The sequence below is a fragment of the Galeopterus variegatus genome, unplaced genomic scaffold, assembly GCF_000696425.1.
Source record: "Galeopterus variegatus unplaced genomic scaffold, G_variegatus-3.0.2 Scaffold5942, whole genome shotgun sequence".
In the NCBI taxonomy this organism is placed as follows: domain Eukaryota; kingdom Metazoa; phylum Chordata; class Mammalia; order Dermoptera; family Cynocephalidae; genus Galeopterus; species Galeopterus variegatus.
In genome coordinates this window covers 48,088-67,139 of record NW_007732053.1, presented here as the reverse complement: position 1 = coordinate 67,139, position 19,052 = coordinate 48,088, and the positions used below count along the sequence as shown (strand labels likewise).

Sequence of the window (19,052 nt, the reverse complement as noted above, 5' to 3'; positions counted from 1 at the left end):
AATTGAGGAGGTACTTTGAAACTGAAGAAGGAAGTGAACAGGTTCATTCAGTAATCAGAGATATTTATCAATGGGGGTGTCTTTACATACAAGAAAGCTGCACACAGTGAAAAATCAGATGTCTACAGCAGATCAGAGCTCTAGCTCTCTGGGGTTAAACAAATGTTTATATAGCAAGAGCCCCTGTTACTAAAAATAACTTCAAAAAAACATTTTAAGAAAAATAGGCTGATAGCATCATTCACCAGGTGTCTCGTGATCAGTAGGTCAGGAGGGTCTTGTGATATTAGTGCTGAGACCACTGACACCACCTGCTGTAATTAATCATTCACTTCCTGGAACCTATGTTTCTTTTACAGCTTGCCCTAAGGTTGATGTATAGCTGGTCAGTGAAACAAAGGACTGAGGTTAAGCAGGAGTCAACGTGGCAGGTGGGGCACAAAATGGCATTGGTTTTGTTCATCCTCTAACCGTGTGTTTAGGTACAAGAACTGTCTCAGCCCATCCACCTGGGTGTGGATACCCATAACAATTGTGAAAATGACCTGATGCTGGTTGTTTAGTTTTTCTTATGTCTCCAGAGGCAGAAACTTGCAAATAGTTTTATTTAGATTGTGGCTTAAATCACAGCAGAGCTGCCTAAGCAGCTGTCTCTTCCTGTTCCTGACTTCCACTCCTCCCTGAGTGACAAATGTATATGCTAACAGCGTTAGCTATACCCTGGCATGTCTGTCGTCCCATTTATTTCCTTCTGCTAATGAACAAGGCATAAATATTTTGTGAACTGATCCACAGGGTTATGATTTAAAAGCCAGTTCCCAAAGGAGAAGATACTTGTGGACCATTAGCACTGGCAAGGGGCTGTGCAGTAAACTGGCTCTCAGAGTAAAGGCTGGCTTGTCCACACACTTGGCATTTAGCACTTGTTATAGAAATTGCTTGTGTAATTGGCTTTTCCCCTTCTGGACCATAAGAAAATGAGGGCAAGCACTATGCCTTCTTGCTCTTTTCTGCACTTAGCAGAGGGCTAGCCATTACTAGGTACATGGAAGGCATCAATAGCTTATTAATTAATGGGTCATCACAGAACTATGCCAATAGCCACAGACCTTTTGGTTTATCCTAAATTATTAGGTTTTGAATATAATGAATTATAAGGCTGCCTTTTTACTGTTTTGTCAAATCTATCAATCAAGAAACTTATCAGGGTCATTTGGAAGGGAATGTGTTCCAGGAGAGCCTACCAGGAAGAAATTTGTAAGTAGAGGGTTTCTGTATTCAGCAGGGAATATTTCCCAAGGTTGGCAGGGCAGTAGTAACATGACAAGAGGGTGGTAATGAAGTTACAAGGTACGTAAGAATTTTAGCACACTTTGTATACACCTGCATGTGCGTAAATAACCTGGTTCAGGTTACAAGGAAATCAAGACTTTAGGGGATAAGAGACAAATGCTCAAACAGAAGAAAGTCCATGCAAAAGCTAAATGAAAAGCAAAGAGGGTGGTTCAAGAAAGCAATCTCAACATATGAAAATCCAGAATTAGAAAACAAATTAGAACCAGTTGCTTATTTGAACAAGATGTTATTATTTCAAGCATAAACACTCTCACTGCATCTAAAATACGATTTTAAAAATACCACTAAGTTATTTGTAGGTGTTTTAGGAATGGCATATATAGTATCATAATATGCAACGTACAGAGGGTCCCTGACTTAAGATGGTTTGACTTGAAATTTTTGGACTTTACAATGATAAAAAAGCTATGTGCATTCAGTAAAAATCAGACTTCAAATTCTGAATTTTGATGTTTTATCAGGTTAGCAATATGAGGTATGATACTCTGTCATGATGCTGGGCCAAATCATCTTACGTAAAGCTCACTTTATAAGAAAGTGTTGAATCTCTCATGCAATTTATTGAATTCTGTACTTATCTCATGCAATTGATTGAATTCTGTACTAAAAGTGTTCAGAGCAAGTTTAATGTTGGATAGGCTAAGCTATGATGTTCAGTAGGTTAGGTGTATTAAATGCATTTTTGGCTTAGAATATTTTCAATTTATGATGAGTTTATTGGGATGTAATCCCATCGTAAGTCAAGGATATCTGTATTTGTGTAGTCTTAATGGCAGCATCTTACCACCTAAAAGAAAGAGGTGTGTATTCAAAGGCATAACATCCAGAACTTTATTTAATACCTTGAAAGTAGCTAACTATAGACTTACACCAGACCAGGATAGCACTTTTAGTTTTATTTTCTTCATATAGTATAGCATTTTCTAATTTATGAGTATTTTCGTTCAATTTAGTGGACTGATGTCTTTGGGAAATGTTCAGAAGTGAATCCTAAGTTTCTTTCTGTTTTCTTGGGTTAAAGTGAATGTTTCAGAACCATCAGGACAGGCCTTCTNCAATTTATTGAATTCTGTACTTATCTCATGCAATTGATTGAATTCTGTACTAAAAGTGTTCTGAGCAAGTTTAATGTGGGATAGGCTAAGCTATGATGTTCAGTAGGTTAGGTGTATTAAATGCATTTTTGACTTAGAATATTTTCAATTTATGATGAGTTTATTGGGATGTAATCCCATCATAAGTCAAGGATATCTGTAGTTGTGTAGTCTTAATGGCAGCATCTTACCACCTAAAAGAAAGAGGTGTGTATTCAAAGGCATAACATCCAGAACTTTATTTAATACCTTGAGAGTAGCTAACTATAGACTTACACCAGACCAGGATAGCACTTTTAGTTTTATTTTCTTCATATAGTATAGCATTTTCTAATTTATGAGTATTTTCCTTCAATTTAGTGGACTGATGTCTTTGGGAAATGTTCAGAAGTGAATCCTGAGTTTCTTTCTGTTTTCTTGGGTTAAAGTGAATGTTTCAGAACCATCAGGACAGGCCTTCTCACTGTATGGAAATGAATCTCCATTGCTGTTGTCATCCGAGTGACTGGAGTGGTATGGGAGAGAAATGAGGTTGGTGCATTGAGAGACTCTCCCTCTCCACCCTCACCTGGAATCAGCCAGCTCTCTTCCAGGAGAAGACTCACCCCCAGGTGTTCATCAGTGGTGACAGCCAGCCATGCCCCCTTGAAGATGTCTGTCATTGGGTTCTTATAGAGAAGCTGGCTAGAAATCCAGAAAAATCTCTCTAAATATTCTCTATGAGTCCCTCTCTGAGAACAGAGACTGTCACTCATAGAGATGGCTGCAGTACAAAGAGAACTAGTGAGTGAGGACATTGGAGAGACAGGGGACAGATGAGGAAAAGAAGGAGCTGCAGAGTGGGGCGCCTGTGAAGGCCCTGGAGAGTCAGTATCCGACAGGATTCTTGGTTGCCAGCACAGAAATCTGTTATGGTTCTTAAGCAAAAGGGAGATTTACTGGATGGATTTGGGAGTGGGGAGGATAGCAGTGCCTTGGAAAACATTCAGGAACTGAGAGTCCTTCAGAACCAGGCAGCTGGAAAAATCAGGCCAGGATGCTGCTACTGCTGTCACCATCTAATACCTGCTGCTACTGCTACTCGTGGGATTTCCACCAGCCCGGCTTCCTGCAGATTCAAAGTTCTGGTTCACCTGATCAGCTGAAACCATGTCCTACCAGAGACAGGGAGAATTATCTGGTTCCCTTCAGGTTTCATGGTGGGCCGTGGGGCACTGTTTCCCACCAGGGCTCATATGATGAGGAAGAGGTTATTCTTCCTGAATAGAAAAGGGGTTGGGTTCTGGGCAGCTCACACAGGACAGAAGGCCAAGGTATCCATATTAAAAACACTCAGGGAGTTGTTAACTGGGCTGAGAGATCTTTTTAAATTGATGTTTATTCTTTTGCAATAAAAGCACTTTCTATTATCTGGGAAACTATTGAAGACCAGGACTATTGCAAAGAGGAAAAAAAACTTTAAGGCAATTTAGTGGTATTTCTGCTGATTCATACCTAGGATCAGCAGAACAAATTCAAAAATATTTCTTAAGTACCTTGGGAATACTAAAAAATTAATTTCAGGTTTCTATGAATGTTCAGCAGAAATCAAGGTTACCTCATAATCTAATTCTGCAGATGACAGAGTGTAAGGAGTAATAAGGCTGAGTGGACAGAGACAAGGTATGGGCGAGACAAGCGATAGCTGGAATTAGGAAAACAACTTTAGGTTTAATAAAACATGGGTGTGTTTGGAGCCATAATGGAGGGAAGGGGTCATCCTTGGGCAGCCCTGAGGAAATAAAGCTTGACACTAAAGGGAGATATAGGGTCACAAAGTATCAAAACAAGCAGGTTTTAAGGATGATATTTATTTGGGAGAAGGGAGCCAGAGGAAATGCATCTTGACCCCAACCCTTTTTTTTAGAATATAAATCCAGAACACGTGCTTGACAAGTATAAGAGTTGCCTAAGCAAAAATAGAGCTCCTCTGTCATATGCAGGCCCCGGTAAGGGGCACTATAGCTGTACTGCACAAGGCCATGACCAGGGAGAATAACTATGACCAGCTTACATGCACGGGTTCTATCATTATGCATTATTAATGTTCTCAATATCATTATGATTAATGTTATTAATGTTATTTTTAATGTTCTCTCTATCATTACTATGTGAATGCCTGTTTGCGAGCCAGGGAAAAGAAGGGTCCCAAAACAATACACATTTCTGAAAGGGATGTCCCAGCTGTCCTTAAAGAGTACGTTTTCAGTTGAACAACTTCCCAGTAGGTGTCTTCCCTCCAGCTTCTGTCTGTAGTGTGCATCCTGCCTTCTCTTGTCAGTTTCGCCTTCCTGAAACTGTGCTTTTGAGCCACCATCCCTACACAAAACACCTCATTTGCTGTCCCCAACTACGTCAAAATCCCCACTTGCCTTTGTTGGAAGCTGCTCCAGGTTCTCTTCTTTTCCAAACCTTATTTCACTTTCTGATCTGCATGAATCCATTGTCCTCTACTAAGCATTCTCTAACATCCAGGAATTAATCTCTCCACTTTCTGAACAATACTCATCCTTATTTTCTGGGCCACTGAATTGCTCCCCTTAATAGTCTTAGGTATTCTTGGGAATATATATCATCTTATCTTCCCAACAAGATTGTTAGCTTCTTACATACAGAAGAAGCTCAATGAAGATGATTAACTGAGATGGAAAAGGCAGAGAGGTACACTGGAGAAAATATGGGCTTTGGAACTGAACACACTTGAGTTTAATCTTTCCTTGAGCTATTGGAGATGCACTTCCCTCATCTGTAAAACAAGGATAGTAAAATCCACCCCGGAGTATTGTTATGAGGTCTGAAGATCAAATACATACAGCTTTTGGCACATAGCAGGTATTAGATAAATGCTAAGCATTTTTATTTTTACATTGTAAAAATAGGTAGCAGTGATACACGCTTTACTTTTAAAGTCAGTTATAAGTAGAAAAGATAAATTGTATTCAAGGTAGAATAAATTAGGGACAAGATGTGTACAGCAGAAATATAACTATTGATAGTCCTTTCTCTCTCAAGTGCAGTTCTTAGGAAAATAAAAAATGAATTAGCAGTTAAAAGGCTTTTTTAAGTCACTTTATTATGCATGTATAAGTACCCAAATATTTCAGATTTATATCTTGAAAATCTAGCTTTTTAGGTAATGGAAATTTGATTAACATTTGTAATAAGATAATTAGAAAGTCTTGAAAAGAACATTTAAAAATATAAAACATATAAGGCTTACAAAAAATATGGGTAATACTATATCCAACAGCCAGGTTATTTTAAAAGGTAATTATTCATAAAATGAGTCAAGAGTTTTCAGAGCCCAAAAGAGTGAATAGTACTTGATAATTAAAATGGAATTGATCAGGGGGGTTCAGTTTTTAAAGAACAAAGTGATACAGATTGATATGGAAAGTTGGACATTTCTTGTGCATTGACCATCCACCATGCTGACCCCTTTCAATAATTCTAAGGCTAGGACTTTACCTAAGAGGAGAGTAACCTTTAGGCAAATTCCATGTAGATGTCAACGAAAATACAACCAGGACTGATGACAGTAAATAATCTTACTACAAGGGAATATTTACTGTCATTGTAATTCAGTATAGCTTGATAGCTTTTCACATAATCTTTTGTTGAATTATTGATATTTTATGTCTTTCTGTAAGACAAAATGGCAGAGCAATAATTATGGCTGCCAACTAACACCAAGTCATAAATTCAGGTTGACATTTCTGTTTTCGGCATTTCTTCAGTGATTATAACATCTTAGCCATGAAAAATATCATGGATCTTTAAAAGAAACACACTCATGAAAGATTGGTTGAAAATAGTCAAAGCTGGTTTTATGGTTAATATATGATTTGCAAGAGCTTAGTCGGAAGAATCATCAATCAAAGAAGCTTAAAAAGCTGGTAGTGACTTAGGAGACCATGTGATCTAGCACCTGATTTTGTGATTATAATATTATTGTTGTAGAAACATGGTATATTGGATGCTTTCTCTTTGCTCCTCCAGATCCTCTTTCTACCCTTCTCCACCTGCCTCTATCTGGGAGCTAGATCTGTAAAGATTAAAGAAAGAAGCTGTCTTGTCTCCTGGCTCTGGTTTATTGACCAATCGGGAGTTCTTGTAGGATTATCAAGGTCTCCCCAGCTGGATGTCTGCCTAAATTAAAGGTCATAGCCCCAGTCAGGCAATTCTCTCCTTCCAGATTCTTCTAATCTCTCTGTCTCTTTGTCCCTTCAGGCCTAGGTGTAGTAAGAGCTCTTGATAAACCTGACTATTGCCCTAGCCCCAGTGATTCCTTACATAGAGTGTTTCTCAAATTTTAACTTGCATTGGAGTCACCTGCAGGGTTCCTTAAATCATAGGTTACCCCACTTCAGAATTTCTGATTCAGTAGGTCTGAGGTGGGTGCTGAGTACTTGCATTTCTAAGCTGCAAGTACAAGGTGGGTGCTGAGTACCTGCAGCTCCCAAGTGATGCCGGAGTGGGGGGCGCTTAGAGAACCACTGTCCTATGGCCCTATACCTTGACCACCTTTTTGTAAATTATCCTAATTTTACATTGCCATCTCTTCCTTCTGGAAACCTGACTAATATAAATGGCTATAAAAAATTAGTTTACAATAGGCAAAGTTTGTTTTATGGTTAAACATGATTTGCACGTACTTGTTTGAAAAATCTTCAAATTAAAGAAGAGAAATCTGTAGGGATTTAGGAAATCATCTTGCCCAAACCTTTACTTTCAGAGTGGAAACAATGTGGACAAAGAGGGGTCAAGTGTCACCTGAGGTGACATAGCCAACTGGTGTTCTACCTCTCAGGGAAGTCTTTCCAGGATACTCTGTTGCCTCTTGTCATAGAGCAACCCTTTCTTAACTGCCTCTGTATATCCATTATTTCTGCCTTTAGGTTTGTGCACCAGATCTACATGTGATGTTTGCTTCGTAATTTCAGGCAAGTAGGGAAAAAATCTCTAGTTCAGTGTTCAGTATAGTGCTTAGTAAAGCCAGATAATTCACTGACCTTTTGTGCCCACAGGAGATAAAAGTCCATGGTAGGGCCCTTGTTTGAATGATATCTGGAAGTTTGGTCTATGTATATCTTCCAAGTCACCTTGCATTTGCTCACACAGATACTTACCTGACACCTCATAGAGCCTTCCCTGCATCAGGCTTCTGAATGAATCACTCACTCCCTTTCTTCTTGCTCCCCACTTTACATTAAATTATGGTTAATTGGTTACGTGTCTGACTCATACTAAATTGAGAGCTCTATGCAGGTATGGACTATGTATTCTTCATTTGTCTAACTCTGCTCCTGATACAGTACCTGCCCCATGATAGGTCCTTGATAACTACATACATACTGAATCATATTGAATTTGAGAGTGTGCAGAGCCCAACCAATACAGATGGAGAAATCATATTCTTCTGCCTTAGCAAATGTGAAAAATGGCCCAAGACCGTCCTACTGGTATGGCTCAGGTGAGCAGATATCTTTAAGAGGGATAGAGGGAACCTTCTGGTATGACTAATGAGAGACATCCAACCCATCACTCCCAATACAGGGTACCCTCAGTACCTGTTAAAGTCTGAACACTGTTCACTAACTGAATTTATAATCTCTGCTTCCACCCAGGCACTCCCTGTGGCATATAAAATATAAAATAGATATGATTTATTTATGATCCTTGACTGCATTTCAGGTGGCATTCTGAATACCTATATTTGTTGTGACTGCCTTCATATTAATTGAATGATACAAAATCATATAGGACAGAACAGTGTCTTCTTTTCCAGGATGGAGATAACTACTTTATGGCCCAAGCCCTGAATGTGCCTCTAGGCTTGGATCTGAAGTTTAAAGTTAGCCTTTTTAGGACAATGATTAAAATGTTTCCCATGGCTGAACTACTCTCTAGTCCCTTCCACAAACCCCAGTGGGAGGCAGCTGGCAGCAGTAAATGGGTTTTGAGGTTTATCACACAAGAAACAGGAGATACAAAAGCTGGGGCCTAATATTTCAGTGAAAATGAGGAAGCAAGATAAATACTGGCGTGCCTTACAAATTCAACACTTGCTAGCTACACACAGCTACCAACTTTTTTAGATAACTGTAGCCGGTATTTTATCTCAATCTCATCTCAACTTGCTGCCCAGCATATTTCTAGACTTCCTCCTTTCCACCTACAATTGCCAAGTGATCACAGAATGAAACCTGAAACACATCTGGTGAAAAGTCTTGGTGGTGTTGACAGCAATGACAGGGTATTACATTGTGACAATGGCAGAGCAGAGAGTGCAGAGAGAGAGACAGACTCTCTTCTCCTCTTCTTTTAAAGCCCTCAGAACCATGACCCTGACACCATTTTTAATCCATTCACTACAGCACAGTCCTACAATCTAATCACCTCTTCCAGGCTCCACCTTTCAATTACCATAATAGGATTTCCCACCTTCTTAACAGTCACAGTGGGGACTAAGTTTCTAATACATAAAACTTGGGGGACACAATTCAAGCTTCAGTAAATTTTGGGGGGATGTGATTCAATCCACTACACATAGTAATCAGTACATAATGTTTCAGTTGACCTTTTGAGTAAGCTATACACATTTTATTTTTTTAAATCCAAGATTAAATGATACATTTTAATTAGGCCAACTTGAGACACTTAATAATAGATGGTACAGCTAACTACATTTTTATATACTCTACTTATTTTTCCCAAGATTGAAAGGGAAAAAAGAAAAAGAGAAAAGAAAACAAGTTTTGTCATGAATTGAGAGGCCTAGACTGTGGAACGAACACTTTCATATAAGTTTACATTGTTCTGCTCAGTTCTTGTTGGAGGTTCTTGGTTTTTGCTGATTCTTGATGGTTCAGGAACTCGAGCTCTCTGTTTTTTTCTGGGAACTACTGCTTCTTAGGGTTCTGATTTGATTGTTTCAAGTGAGTACTCACCTAGTACATAACATGATGAATTGAAAACCAAGTTAAAGCCAGGATGCCATTGATATTTCAAGATTTTATTTTTCATTTGATATTTTCCGCCTCTATTCTCCCATCTCAGAAGCACCACATAAAGACAGCCTCCATGACCCAGAGAGAATTATAACCTACATTCTCTGCCTGCATCAGTGCACACAGAAGAGCAAACACAGATGCTCTGAGTGGTCAGAGCACTCTACCTGTCTTACAGCTAACGTCCATCAGTGTCTACATTGATTCTGGTACTTTATATCTAATCACCCCAGTTGATCCTTACCAGAGTCAACAAGTATTGTTTGAGGTCACTCTGTGTATAGAATATTTTACTTGGTTCTTAGAAACCATAAGAAGAGTGTAGGATAGATAGATACAGAAATAATTATGGATATGTACATAGACATGAGTGGACATACACATATTTTCTATCTCTGACAACTGAAAGGGCCAAGATTCAGGAGTACCCCAATAACCCTGAGCACACCCACAACTAGATACTGGTTTCTAAATACCATTCCAAGCAAATAGGGATCCTTGGAGAAATGATTGATTCTAGGAATGTGTCAGGAAGTATGAAAGAGCTCAAAAAACAAAAGAATGAGGACATGTCAGAGGAACTCAGAAGCCAATCTGAAAGAGCTCTCCATGGCTCTAGTTGGAATAATTTGAGCAAAAAGATAAACAATGAAGGTTTGATCATAACCCAAAGTATGATATAAATATTCATGAGTCTATACTAATACATATAAATTACTGAATAAATAAAGGGCAGAAAAAGAGACAAATTTTCTTTACAGAAGAATTCCAAATAACATATGTAGACACTCCCCCTCCAGAAGGTGGATTTTAACACTCCCCGTTCTCCACCCCAGAGTGTGAGCTGGACTTAGTGACTGGCTACCAAAGAATAGAGTATGGAAAGGGAAAAAAGACAGTGTAGAAACCTGGTAAACACTACTTTGGCCTGGTGATCACAGTTAACGTCATCAGTAATAAGTCATAGTAGTAGCATATAATGACTGACATTTTATGATGAGAAGGATACTTCACTTCTGCCGCATTCTTCCCCAAAACCCATGACCCTGATAGAACTATGAGAAAAAAACATCTGGCAAACCCAACTTGGGGGACACTCTACAAAATGCTTCAACAGCACTCCTCAGAACTGTCAAGGTTATGAAAAACGAGAAAAGACTAAAAACTGTCATAGATCACAGGTGGATAAGGAGACATGATGACTGTCCATAATGTGGGATTCTGAATGGGATCCTGGAATAGAATAAAAACATTAGTGATGAAACTAATAGAATCCAATACTAATGTTCCAATGTTAATCTCTTAATGTTGACAAGTGTACCACTTGGGTGGGACGGTGAGGGATGAGGGAGTGAGTCCTCCTGAGCACAGTGCCCTGTGACTGCACTGGTTGCAGGCCCATGAAGCTGACCCTGGGTTGGGGATTCAGGCAACATTAATCAGAATAGGAGGTGGCCTGGCCTGTGGAGGATCCTGAAGTCTGGGTTTTCATCTATAACAGTGGAGGGGGGCTGGAGGTGATTGAGAAGACAGAATGAAATTGGATTTTAGTGATCAACCTGGTGGACAAGTGTATAGTCGATTTGATAGGCCACACTATTGGCGGTTAGAATTGGACAGTCAGCCTGAGGAAGAACAGGGTGGAGACCTAACATAGCGCTCTGCTTTCCTTGCTGTAAACTATTTGACTGTGTGAACAGTTTTAATTCAGAACACAAGTATCAACCCAAACATTATCGCCTAACATTCATTTCTAGTTAATGAATTTATCTAAAAAAAAATTCTTTGTCTTAGAGACACAGACCCTGCCTATATAGCATTTTCTTTTTAGGAGAATTTCAAATGAGCTCATCAGGACTGTGATTGTTGCTGCCAAGGCATTTAACATCTGCTTCCTCCGGGAAGTCCTTAAACTGGTGTGGACTCTGTCTTCACAGGTACCTCCAGATCATCAGTCGCTCGATGTAAACCAGGAGCCAACTGCCCCAGTTCACACAGTGGCATCAGTAGACAACTGTCCCCTCTATCTATCACCGAAGATTCTTCTGCTCCTATTCTTGAACTTCAGAGCCGAGGATCCTCTGGAGTTTGTGGACATAGAGTTGAGAGACAGAACAGATCAGGTATGTGGGTGACCTCCTCTTAAATAACAGTACATGTTGGTAACCTTTCTAAGCAGCCACAAAAGCACTCCCCATTAGCACAGAATGCAGAGATGTTACATGGACTCTTACGAGGGGGTGTGGGGAAGGCTTATCAAGTAGGAGGAGGAGGAAGAAGGGAAACACTTAGATGCAATCTGTTAGCGGTGTACAGTGCAGCAGGGAAATGGACACAGAAACCTACAACTGAAGAGCCTAACACATGGTTAGAAAATGACTTCTGGTAAAGTTTGCAAGGTAGCTAATTTTCTCATCTTTAAAGTGTCAAAACCCAGCATCTTTTATCTCAGCCCTGGGACTCAGTAGTAGCACACTGTACCCATTCTGACAAGAATAAAAACACCAATAAAATCACAGAACCTGCTTTCGTCCTCATCAAGATTGCCCGTCCTGAGAGCCCGCTAGCTTTCCCAATTTTACACTTCCTGCAGGAGTCTTCACTTGCCTCCCTGATCAGCATCTTCTGATCATTCAAGACCTTTAGCCTTTCCAACTTACCATTCTCCAACTCCTGGGTTACTAAAAATTGCTAAATTCCATAAATAGGCCCATGAGTTTCCCAGCAAATTTATCATTTTTAAATGCAGCTGGGTCCACACGAGGCTGCTGTCTGGTAATGCTGCTTATTGGTGGTGGACATCTTATTGCCCTCCCCGGAGAATGTTCTCAAGCCCCAAGTTCATATTCACTTCCTCTCATCGTATGACCATACTTCCACCTTCTTCTTGTACACTGACAAGAGCTTTCCTCTCTACCTCTAAATGTCTCCTTGCTTTTGTTTGCCAATTACCACTGTTGTGGGATCACCTCTGGCTTGTGTGTCTCCCTGCCTTTCTGATGTTCGCTCCTCTACCTGTATCCATGACCACCTCCTCGACATCTCTTCCACCTGCGTTTTTGATGTGTCTCTCTCCATTTGTTCCTTCAGCTTGGCTGGCAACATACTAAAATCTCTTTCATCCTTAAAAACAGTAACAACAACAGCAAAAACAACAAAAACATGCCATCCAAAATAACTATGTTGTAAAGAAACAAAACAAACAAGACCCCAGAACTTTGAGAAAACTGGCTTTAAAAAAAGAAGAAAAATGGCAACTCAAAGGATTCAATTAGGGGTAGAGGGTAAACGAAGGAATAGAGAAGATGTGAAAGCCTCTTATAGGGTCATATTAATTTGAGAATGGACTTTTTTACATGTGAAAATATGTTTTTCAAAAATAGACAGCATTTTGAAATGGTATCTCAGCAACTACATGAACCCCAAGGCTAAAACCCTTTTTTAAAAAGTGAAGAAAATGACATCTTAAATCTTCAGAAAGTTTTAATTGGCTTTAATAAATTGCAGTAATATTCCTATTATCCCAGTTGCTTACAAAACAGAATGTTCTAGTTAATTAAATATGCTGGTTAATAAAGACGTGCCCCATCTATCATACACAGATCACAAGTTTCAAAGACCATACCATTAAAGATCACCTGGAACATAATGTACTCTTTCTGTGATGATTAGTAGCACTTGGGGGATATTCCAGTGTACCAAAGAGAAGAGAAAAAAGGAAAATAATTTGAAGAGAAGCTCACCATGCTTTCATGGATATTATGGTCCTTAGCCTCAAAATGAATCCCATGAGATAGATATTATCACTGTTTGACCGATAAAGAAGCTAAGACTGGAATTAAACATGTACTCAGGGCCATACGATGGCAGGGCTAGGACTTGAATTCATGCTTCCAAATTCCAATGGCCTCTACCATCAATTTGTATAACTCCAATAAAGGTTCATAGAAATGTGGAATTCCTGGTAAACCAATTTTAATAATGTATACAAAACTATAAACCTAAGCAAGACTATAGAAAATAATGTTAAAATTGGTCAGAAAAATAAGAGAGCTCTGGATACCCTATTGTAAAATTTTAAATTGGCAAACAATTAGTCTAGTTAACAGAAGAAGAAGTCAATAATACCATGGAAGGATTTAGATGACTATTGGTGGTGTCATCAAAAGTCCTGTCCGTGGTATCATGGTGATACAGAAGCAGTCTTCGAAGAAGGTGACGATGAAGGCAGCCTCAAAGGAGTAGGATCTTTGTAGGATCATTCCTCCTTTATGAGATAGTCCCTGAGAATGAGATAGGAAGTGTAGTAGGATACATATGTCCTTTAAGTATCACTTAAATCTCATTCAAGACTGCCAGGAAACAGAACTTTTTCTCCAACCATTCTGAAACTTCCAGTGCTTGAATGGAAAGCTAGAGGCTGAAAGCCTAGAAATATTGAGTATTCAGAGCAAGGGTTAAACCCTAGAGTCATGCTGACTTCAGTTCAGCCTTGGACAACCCTTAACACAAGTCTCAGTTTTTTCCTCTGTAAAGAAGAAATGATAATAGGGTTGGTTTGTGCTCCTTTCCCGGCCTCCAGCACTAGTCTCGCATTCTGTCCTCTTATTCATCTTAGTTTTTTCCTTCTATTCTGCATAAGCCATATGGTCATAGAGGAAATTTGCAGAACTGTTATCAAAAGCAGGTATCATCTGTGCAGTCGAGGGAGCTGGCTGACACACTTCCAGTCTCATCTCAATGTCACTGCGCCATGAAGTTTCTAATTATTTCCCACCCCACTTCTTAACAAGTGCTTATACTCTGCCTCCATATGGCCTTGTATCTGTCAGAGTTGGCCCTTATCACACTGTGTTGGGTATATTTTCTGGCTTTCCAGTAAACTATGAACTCAAGTCTTCTATCTTTGAACCCCTGAGACCCAACTAACTAAGTAGCTCCTGGTGGAGTTTCCATAAGATTTTGCTGAATAAATGAATAAAAGAATGCCAGTTTTTATCTTCTGGAGCCCTAGGCCTTGAGAATCTGGTACTGTTCATAAGACCTAGAAGTCATGCAGTAAGTGCTATGTCCATACTTACTTGGTTTATATTTCCCAATGAAGAATTCACTTTCAAGGCTTGCTTCCCCTCACTCCAAAAGATCATATCAGAAAGCCTTAGCTGGCTAAAGGTTTTGAACACAGTGGGACGGTCACAACTGGTATATTCAGCAGTAGGGACACATTCAGCAGGACAGCCAGCAGGTTCTGGAGAGGCAAAGTGAGAAGCCCCATCCACTGCCACTGGCAATCTTTGGGCTGCACCACTTTCTCAGCCCCAGCACAGACCTTGTGCTTAAGGAAAGTGCCCAAAGACACAAGAGAATCTTGCAGACCACTCTGCCTCCTGTACCCCAGGATTCTAACATCTGGAATCTCAGCTCAGGGACTCAGGCTGACCTCTGCTCCTATTTAAATTCCTGATAGGTACATGAATTCATTCTATTGAATTTATTTTCTCTCTCAGGGGAAAAGCCCTTTATAATTGTCACTCTCAGAAAGCTTTGGCTGTTTTTATGTGAAAAAAGTTACTGCTAAATTTTCTTGGTAGATGTAAAAATACAAAGGAGAACTCACTGTGCTCTCAGAAATACATTAAATAATAATTTGCTTTGAGATGGGAAAGGACTTTGTGTAGTCAGGACTTGCTCTGTTCTGAGGACACATTGCTTGTCAATTTAATAGTGATCTGTACTGCAATTTTAAAAAATCTCAGTGAAATATAAAAACAAATATTTACTTCTCCTCACTTTTCATGTTGGCAGATTCAGGGTGGCTTTGGCTAGGTTCTGCTCATTCACCCACGTAGATTGAAAGAGTAACTTCTATTTGGGATTTTCCATTTTGGTGACAGAGGGGAAGAGCAAGAGCTGGTGGAACCTTGTGATGCCTCTTATAGCTTCTGCTGGGAGGTGACACACCTCACATATGCTCATATTTGATTAGACAAAGCAGGTCACATGGTCAAGGCCAAGGTCTTTGGGGCTGACATGTGTAATACTCAAGGAAGGAGGTGGGGCACACTGGAGAACAGCACAGCATCCACCAAATTCACAAGCATCCTCGTGGACTGGATGGGGGGCCAGATACATACCGTACCCTGCAGAGCAGAAGTCCCAGAGAGTTATCAGTTTCTTCAAATGGTGGTAGAAAAGAAAACCACTGGTGGTTTTGAAGGAACTGATACATTTGATTCCTATATTATAACCTGATTTCCACAATTTTGTATTCCTTTCCTGTTTCCAGGGGATGATGGGACACAGACTCACCCTGAGAATAGCAGCCAAGAAAACAGAATCAAGGCTCGCTGCTTGTCCTGCGCCTCCATGGTTCTGAAGGCCATCTGGGGACTCTTGATCATCTTGTCAGTGTCATCGTCTTGGGTTGGAACCACACAGATTGTAAAAATTACTTATAAGAACTTCTACTGTCCATTTTTCATGACTTGGTTTTCAACAAACTGGAACATTATGTTTTTCCCAGTCTATTATTCTGGTCATCTGGTCACTGCTCAAGAAAAGCAATCTCCAATGAAAAAGTTCAGGTAGGTTTCATGTTCAATGGTCAATAAGAAATGTTTGAAAATATATTTCAGGAAAATATGCATATTTTTTCTCTTAGAAATATGAGTTGAGTCCTCTTGGGGAATGTGAAGAAGCAGGATCTAAGGTTGGTAATGAAAATTAGGAAGCAGAATCAGTGTCCCCTAAAAAAAAAGTTACGTGCAATGTGCCAGGCACTGTGCTGATTATATATCTTATCTATTGAATCATTATTGATGCTAACATCCATCTTTTAAGGTGGTGTTTATTATCCCCATTTCAACACAAGAGGAAGCAGGTTCAGAAAGGTTACATGACTTAGGCAAGGTCCCACACTTAACAAATAATGGAACTCATATTTAAATCCAAATCTGTTTCTGAAAGTCATGCTTTAAAAGAATATCCTAGTGTCACAATCCAGAAAAAAACTTTGTTAATAAGACTAATGGTTACATAAAGATTTACCCAATATTCCCAGCACTGTGGTGCCCAAGCAGATGAGATGACCTGATTTCATGCAATGAGAGGCCTGGCCCTGGGAAACTTTAAAAGATACCACTCTCTGCTGTCTAGGAGCACATGGGGCCCTGCCTATTTGCTCACTAGCCATGAACAGTGGCGGCTGGGTTTCGTTGGCATCCTGTGGTTCTGTTGGTTGCTCTGTGCTAACCCTAGTTTCTGTAGCTCCCTCTTGGAGGGCACAGGCAGCTGACAGAGACAATGTCATCCAGCCCTGCACAGCACCCAAGGAAGGCAAATGCAGCATTTTGTTCAAAGTTCCTTTGCTAGCGGACAGCTTCTTGAAAAGGAAAAGTCCAGAGCCAAGGAATAACTTCCATGAGTTATTGTGAGAAACAGTATTGAGAGAAAACAGTAGTCAGGGACCTCAGTGGATGGCAGAAGGGAAAGTGACAGTTCTCGCACCAGCGCATTGCTCCTCAGCAGAATGACAATAAGCTTGTCTTGCAGGAGCTGGAATAACTTGTCTTTCTTGCTCCTATGCCTAATGAAAAGAAGAAGTAACTATTACAATTGGTGCATAAGACTATTCTTAACACCTAAACAAACGGTGAAAGGTCTATCTTCAACTTCCATTTTTATCACCGACCTGGAAGTGCTTGGGAAAATTAAAGTCACACCATGAGCTGATTTTCTATGTGAGTCCATGAAAACTCAATTATAATTAAAGAAAAAAAAGTTAAAGAGAATAAATGTTTTCTGGTTTGGGGGAAAGAACAAAGTCCTATATCTGTTTGCGATTACTAAAGATATTTTGTATTTGATTTGCATCAAAATAGACATGATCTTGGGGCCTAAGTTTTTTTAAATGACAGTATTTAATAAACGATTTCAGGGAAACATGATTACCAGACTAAAATTGTCCCTGTTTGAAATTGTCCCTGTGTGTACCTAGATTGTGTGTTCTACTGGAATGCTCCTATGGTTTAGACACACACTTTGATAAAAACAACAAAAAGTTTAGTGTAAGTAGTACCTCAAGAACATGCTAAAGCAAGCCAGGTTGGTTTGATGTAAGATAACACATTTACAACAAAAGGCCGCTGCTGACAGAAATGTTGTTTGGGGAATGATCTTCATCTTCTCCACATCCCTCAGGTCAGACCACCTCTGAACTTAGCGAATCTGTGATTTGACACGATGCCCCACCTGTTAGTGTGGGTAAAGTGCAGTTGATAATTTCTGAAATTGAATCAGAGCTTTTATTGTCAAACAGAAACGCTGTCTTTGAAGGGAATATCATCCAGTGGCCCCCATCATATGAGAGGTAAACACCGTCAGAAGATTCTTAGATCCTTGATCTTTTTTTCCCTGTGGACTCATTAACACCATCTGCCAAGAAGTTCTTCCCAAAGCTCTCATGGCTGAACAAGGGAAAAATAGAGTTAGTGTATAAGACTGGAAACAGAATGTGTCCCTTAGTGCCAGAACCTCTGACTATTTTCTCTTGAATTGTATGAAAGCATTTCATGTTTTCTTATCACTAACATCAAAAGAATTTTCAATGAAGTATCAAGTCTAGATGGTAAGGGTTGTCCATGTGAACGTAGTTTTTGATGATTCAGTCATTCTATTTATATAATACCAGGAGAATTCACTTGCCTCAGGCGAATTTGAAATTTAGGAAGAAAAAATTATATACCAAAGTTTTAATAAGGGTGGTTTCTTAGGGGGAAAAAATCCCTAGAAAGCATGAAATTAGAGCAAAGATATATTTGCCAATGTCAGGCACCTATAAAATGTGCTTAAGACATTATTTGATATGCAGAAAGGGTTCAATAACTAATAGCTGCTGATATAATAACAAGTATGATTAAATTATTAGTGTCCCCCAACTTCTAAGCTTCATTCCAAGCTTTGCCACCTATATTGCCTCTTGTCCAGAAATTTGGATTTCATCATCCCAAAGAGAAATTCACTGTTACTTGCTTCTCCTTAAAAACCCATTTTTATTTTGCATTTTCACATTTCTTAGCATTTAATGCTTAGACAGCATGAGGTTTTACACAAGTGACCTGGCATTTGGATGGAGGGCATTTTTAATTCCTGTAACAGCAGTGACAAATGAGAGAAGGGTGGCAGTGAGAGGAGAAGGGGAAAGAAAGGGGAACGATGAGGGAAAGAACACCTGGGGGCGGTAGAGCCAGGTGAGAGCAGTTCCTGCCAGGCAGCAGTGTTTCCCTGGCCACTTTGCAGGCGGGGCTCTTCCTGACCCTACACATCCACTGCTCTTCCCTGTGGGACTGAGTGTTCCCTCACCTGCCTCCAGAGTCTTTGCTTGAGAGCATTCAGTGCAGCACGTTGGTGGGCTGCCGATAAAAAGAACCATCACCAGCTAGGGCCAGTGGTAAGAAAAAGAAATGCTTTAATCAGAAATAGGTTTTGGGCCGACCCCGTGGCTCACTCAGAGAGTGCAGCGCTGGGAGCACTAGCGGCGCTCTCGCCGCGGGTT

At 39.9% G+C, this 19,052-nt stretch overlaps 1 protein-coding gene across 1 annotated transcript in view; it reads left to right on the top strand.

The window, feature by feature from the left end:
• The first annotated feature begins 8,379 nt into the window (after window positions 1-8,379).
• SLC35F4 (solute carrier family 35, member F4) overlaps window positions 8,380-19,052 on the top strand; it is a 29,905-nt gene continuing 19,232 nt past the window's right edge. The window contains 5 exon segments of the mRNA XM_008590239.1: window positions 8,380-8,411; window positions 8,413-8,525; window positions 8,528-8,593; window positions 11,437-11,622; window positions 15,786-16,083. Coding sequence (XP_008588461.1) covers window positions 8,380-8,411; window positions 8,413-8,525; window positions 8,528-8,593; window positions 11,437-11,622; window positions 15,786-16,083 — 695 coding nt within the window.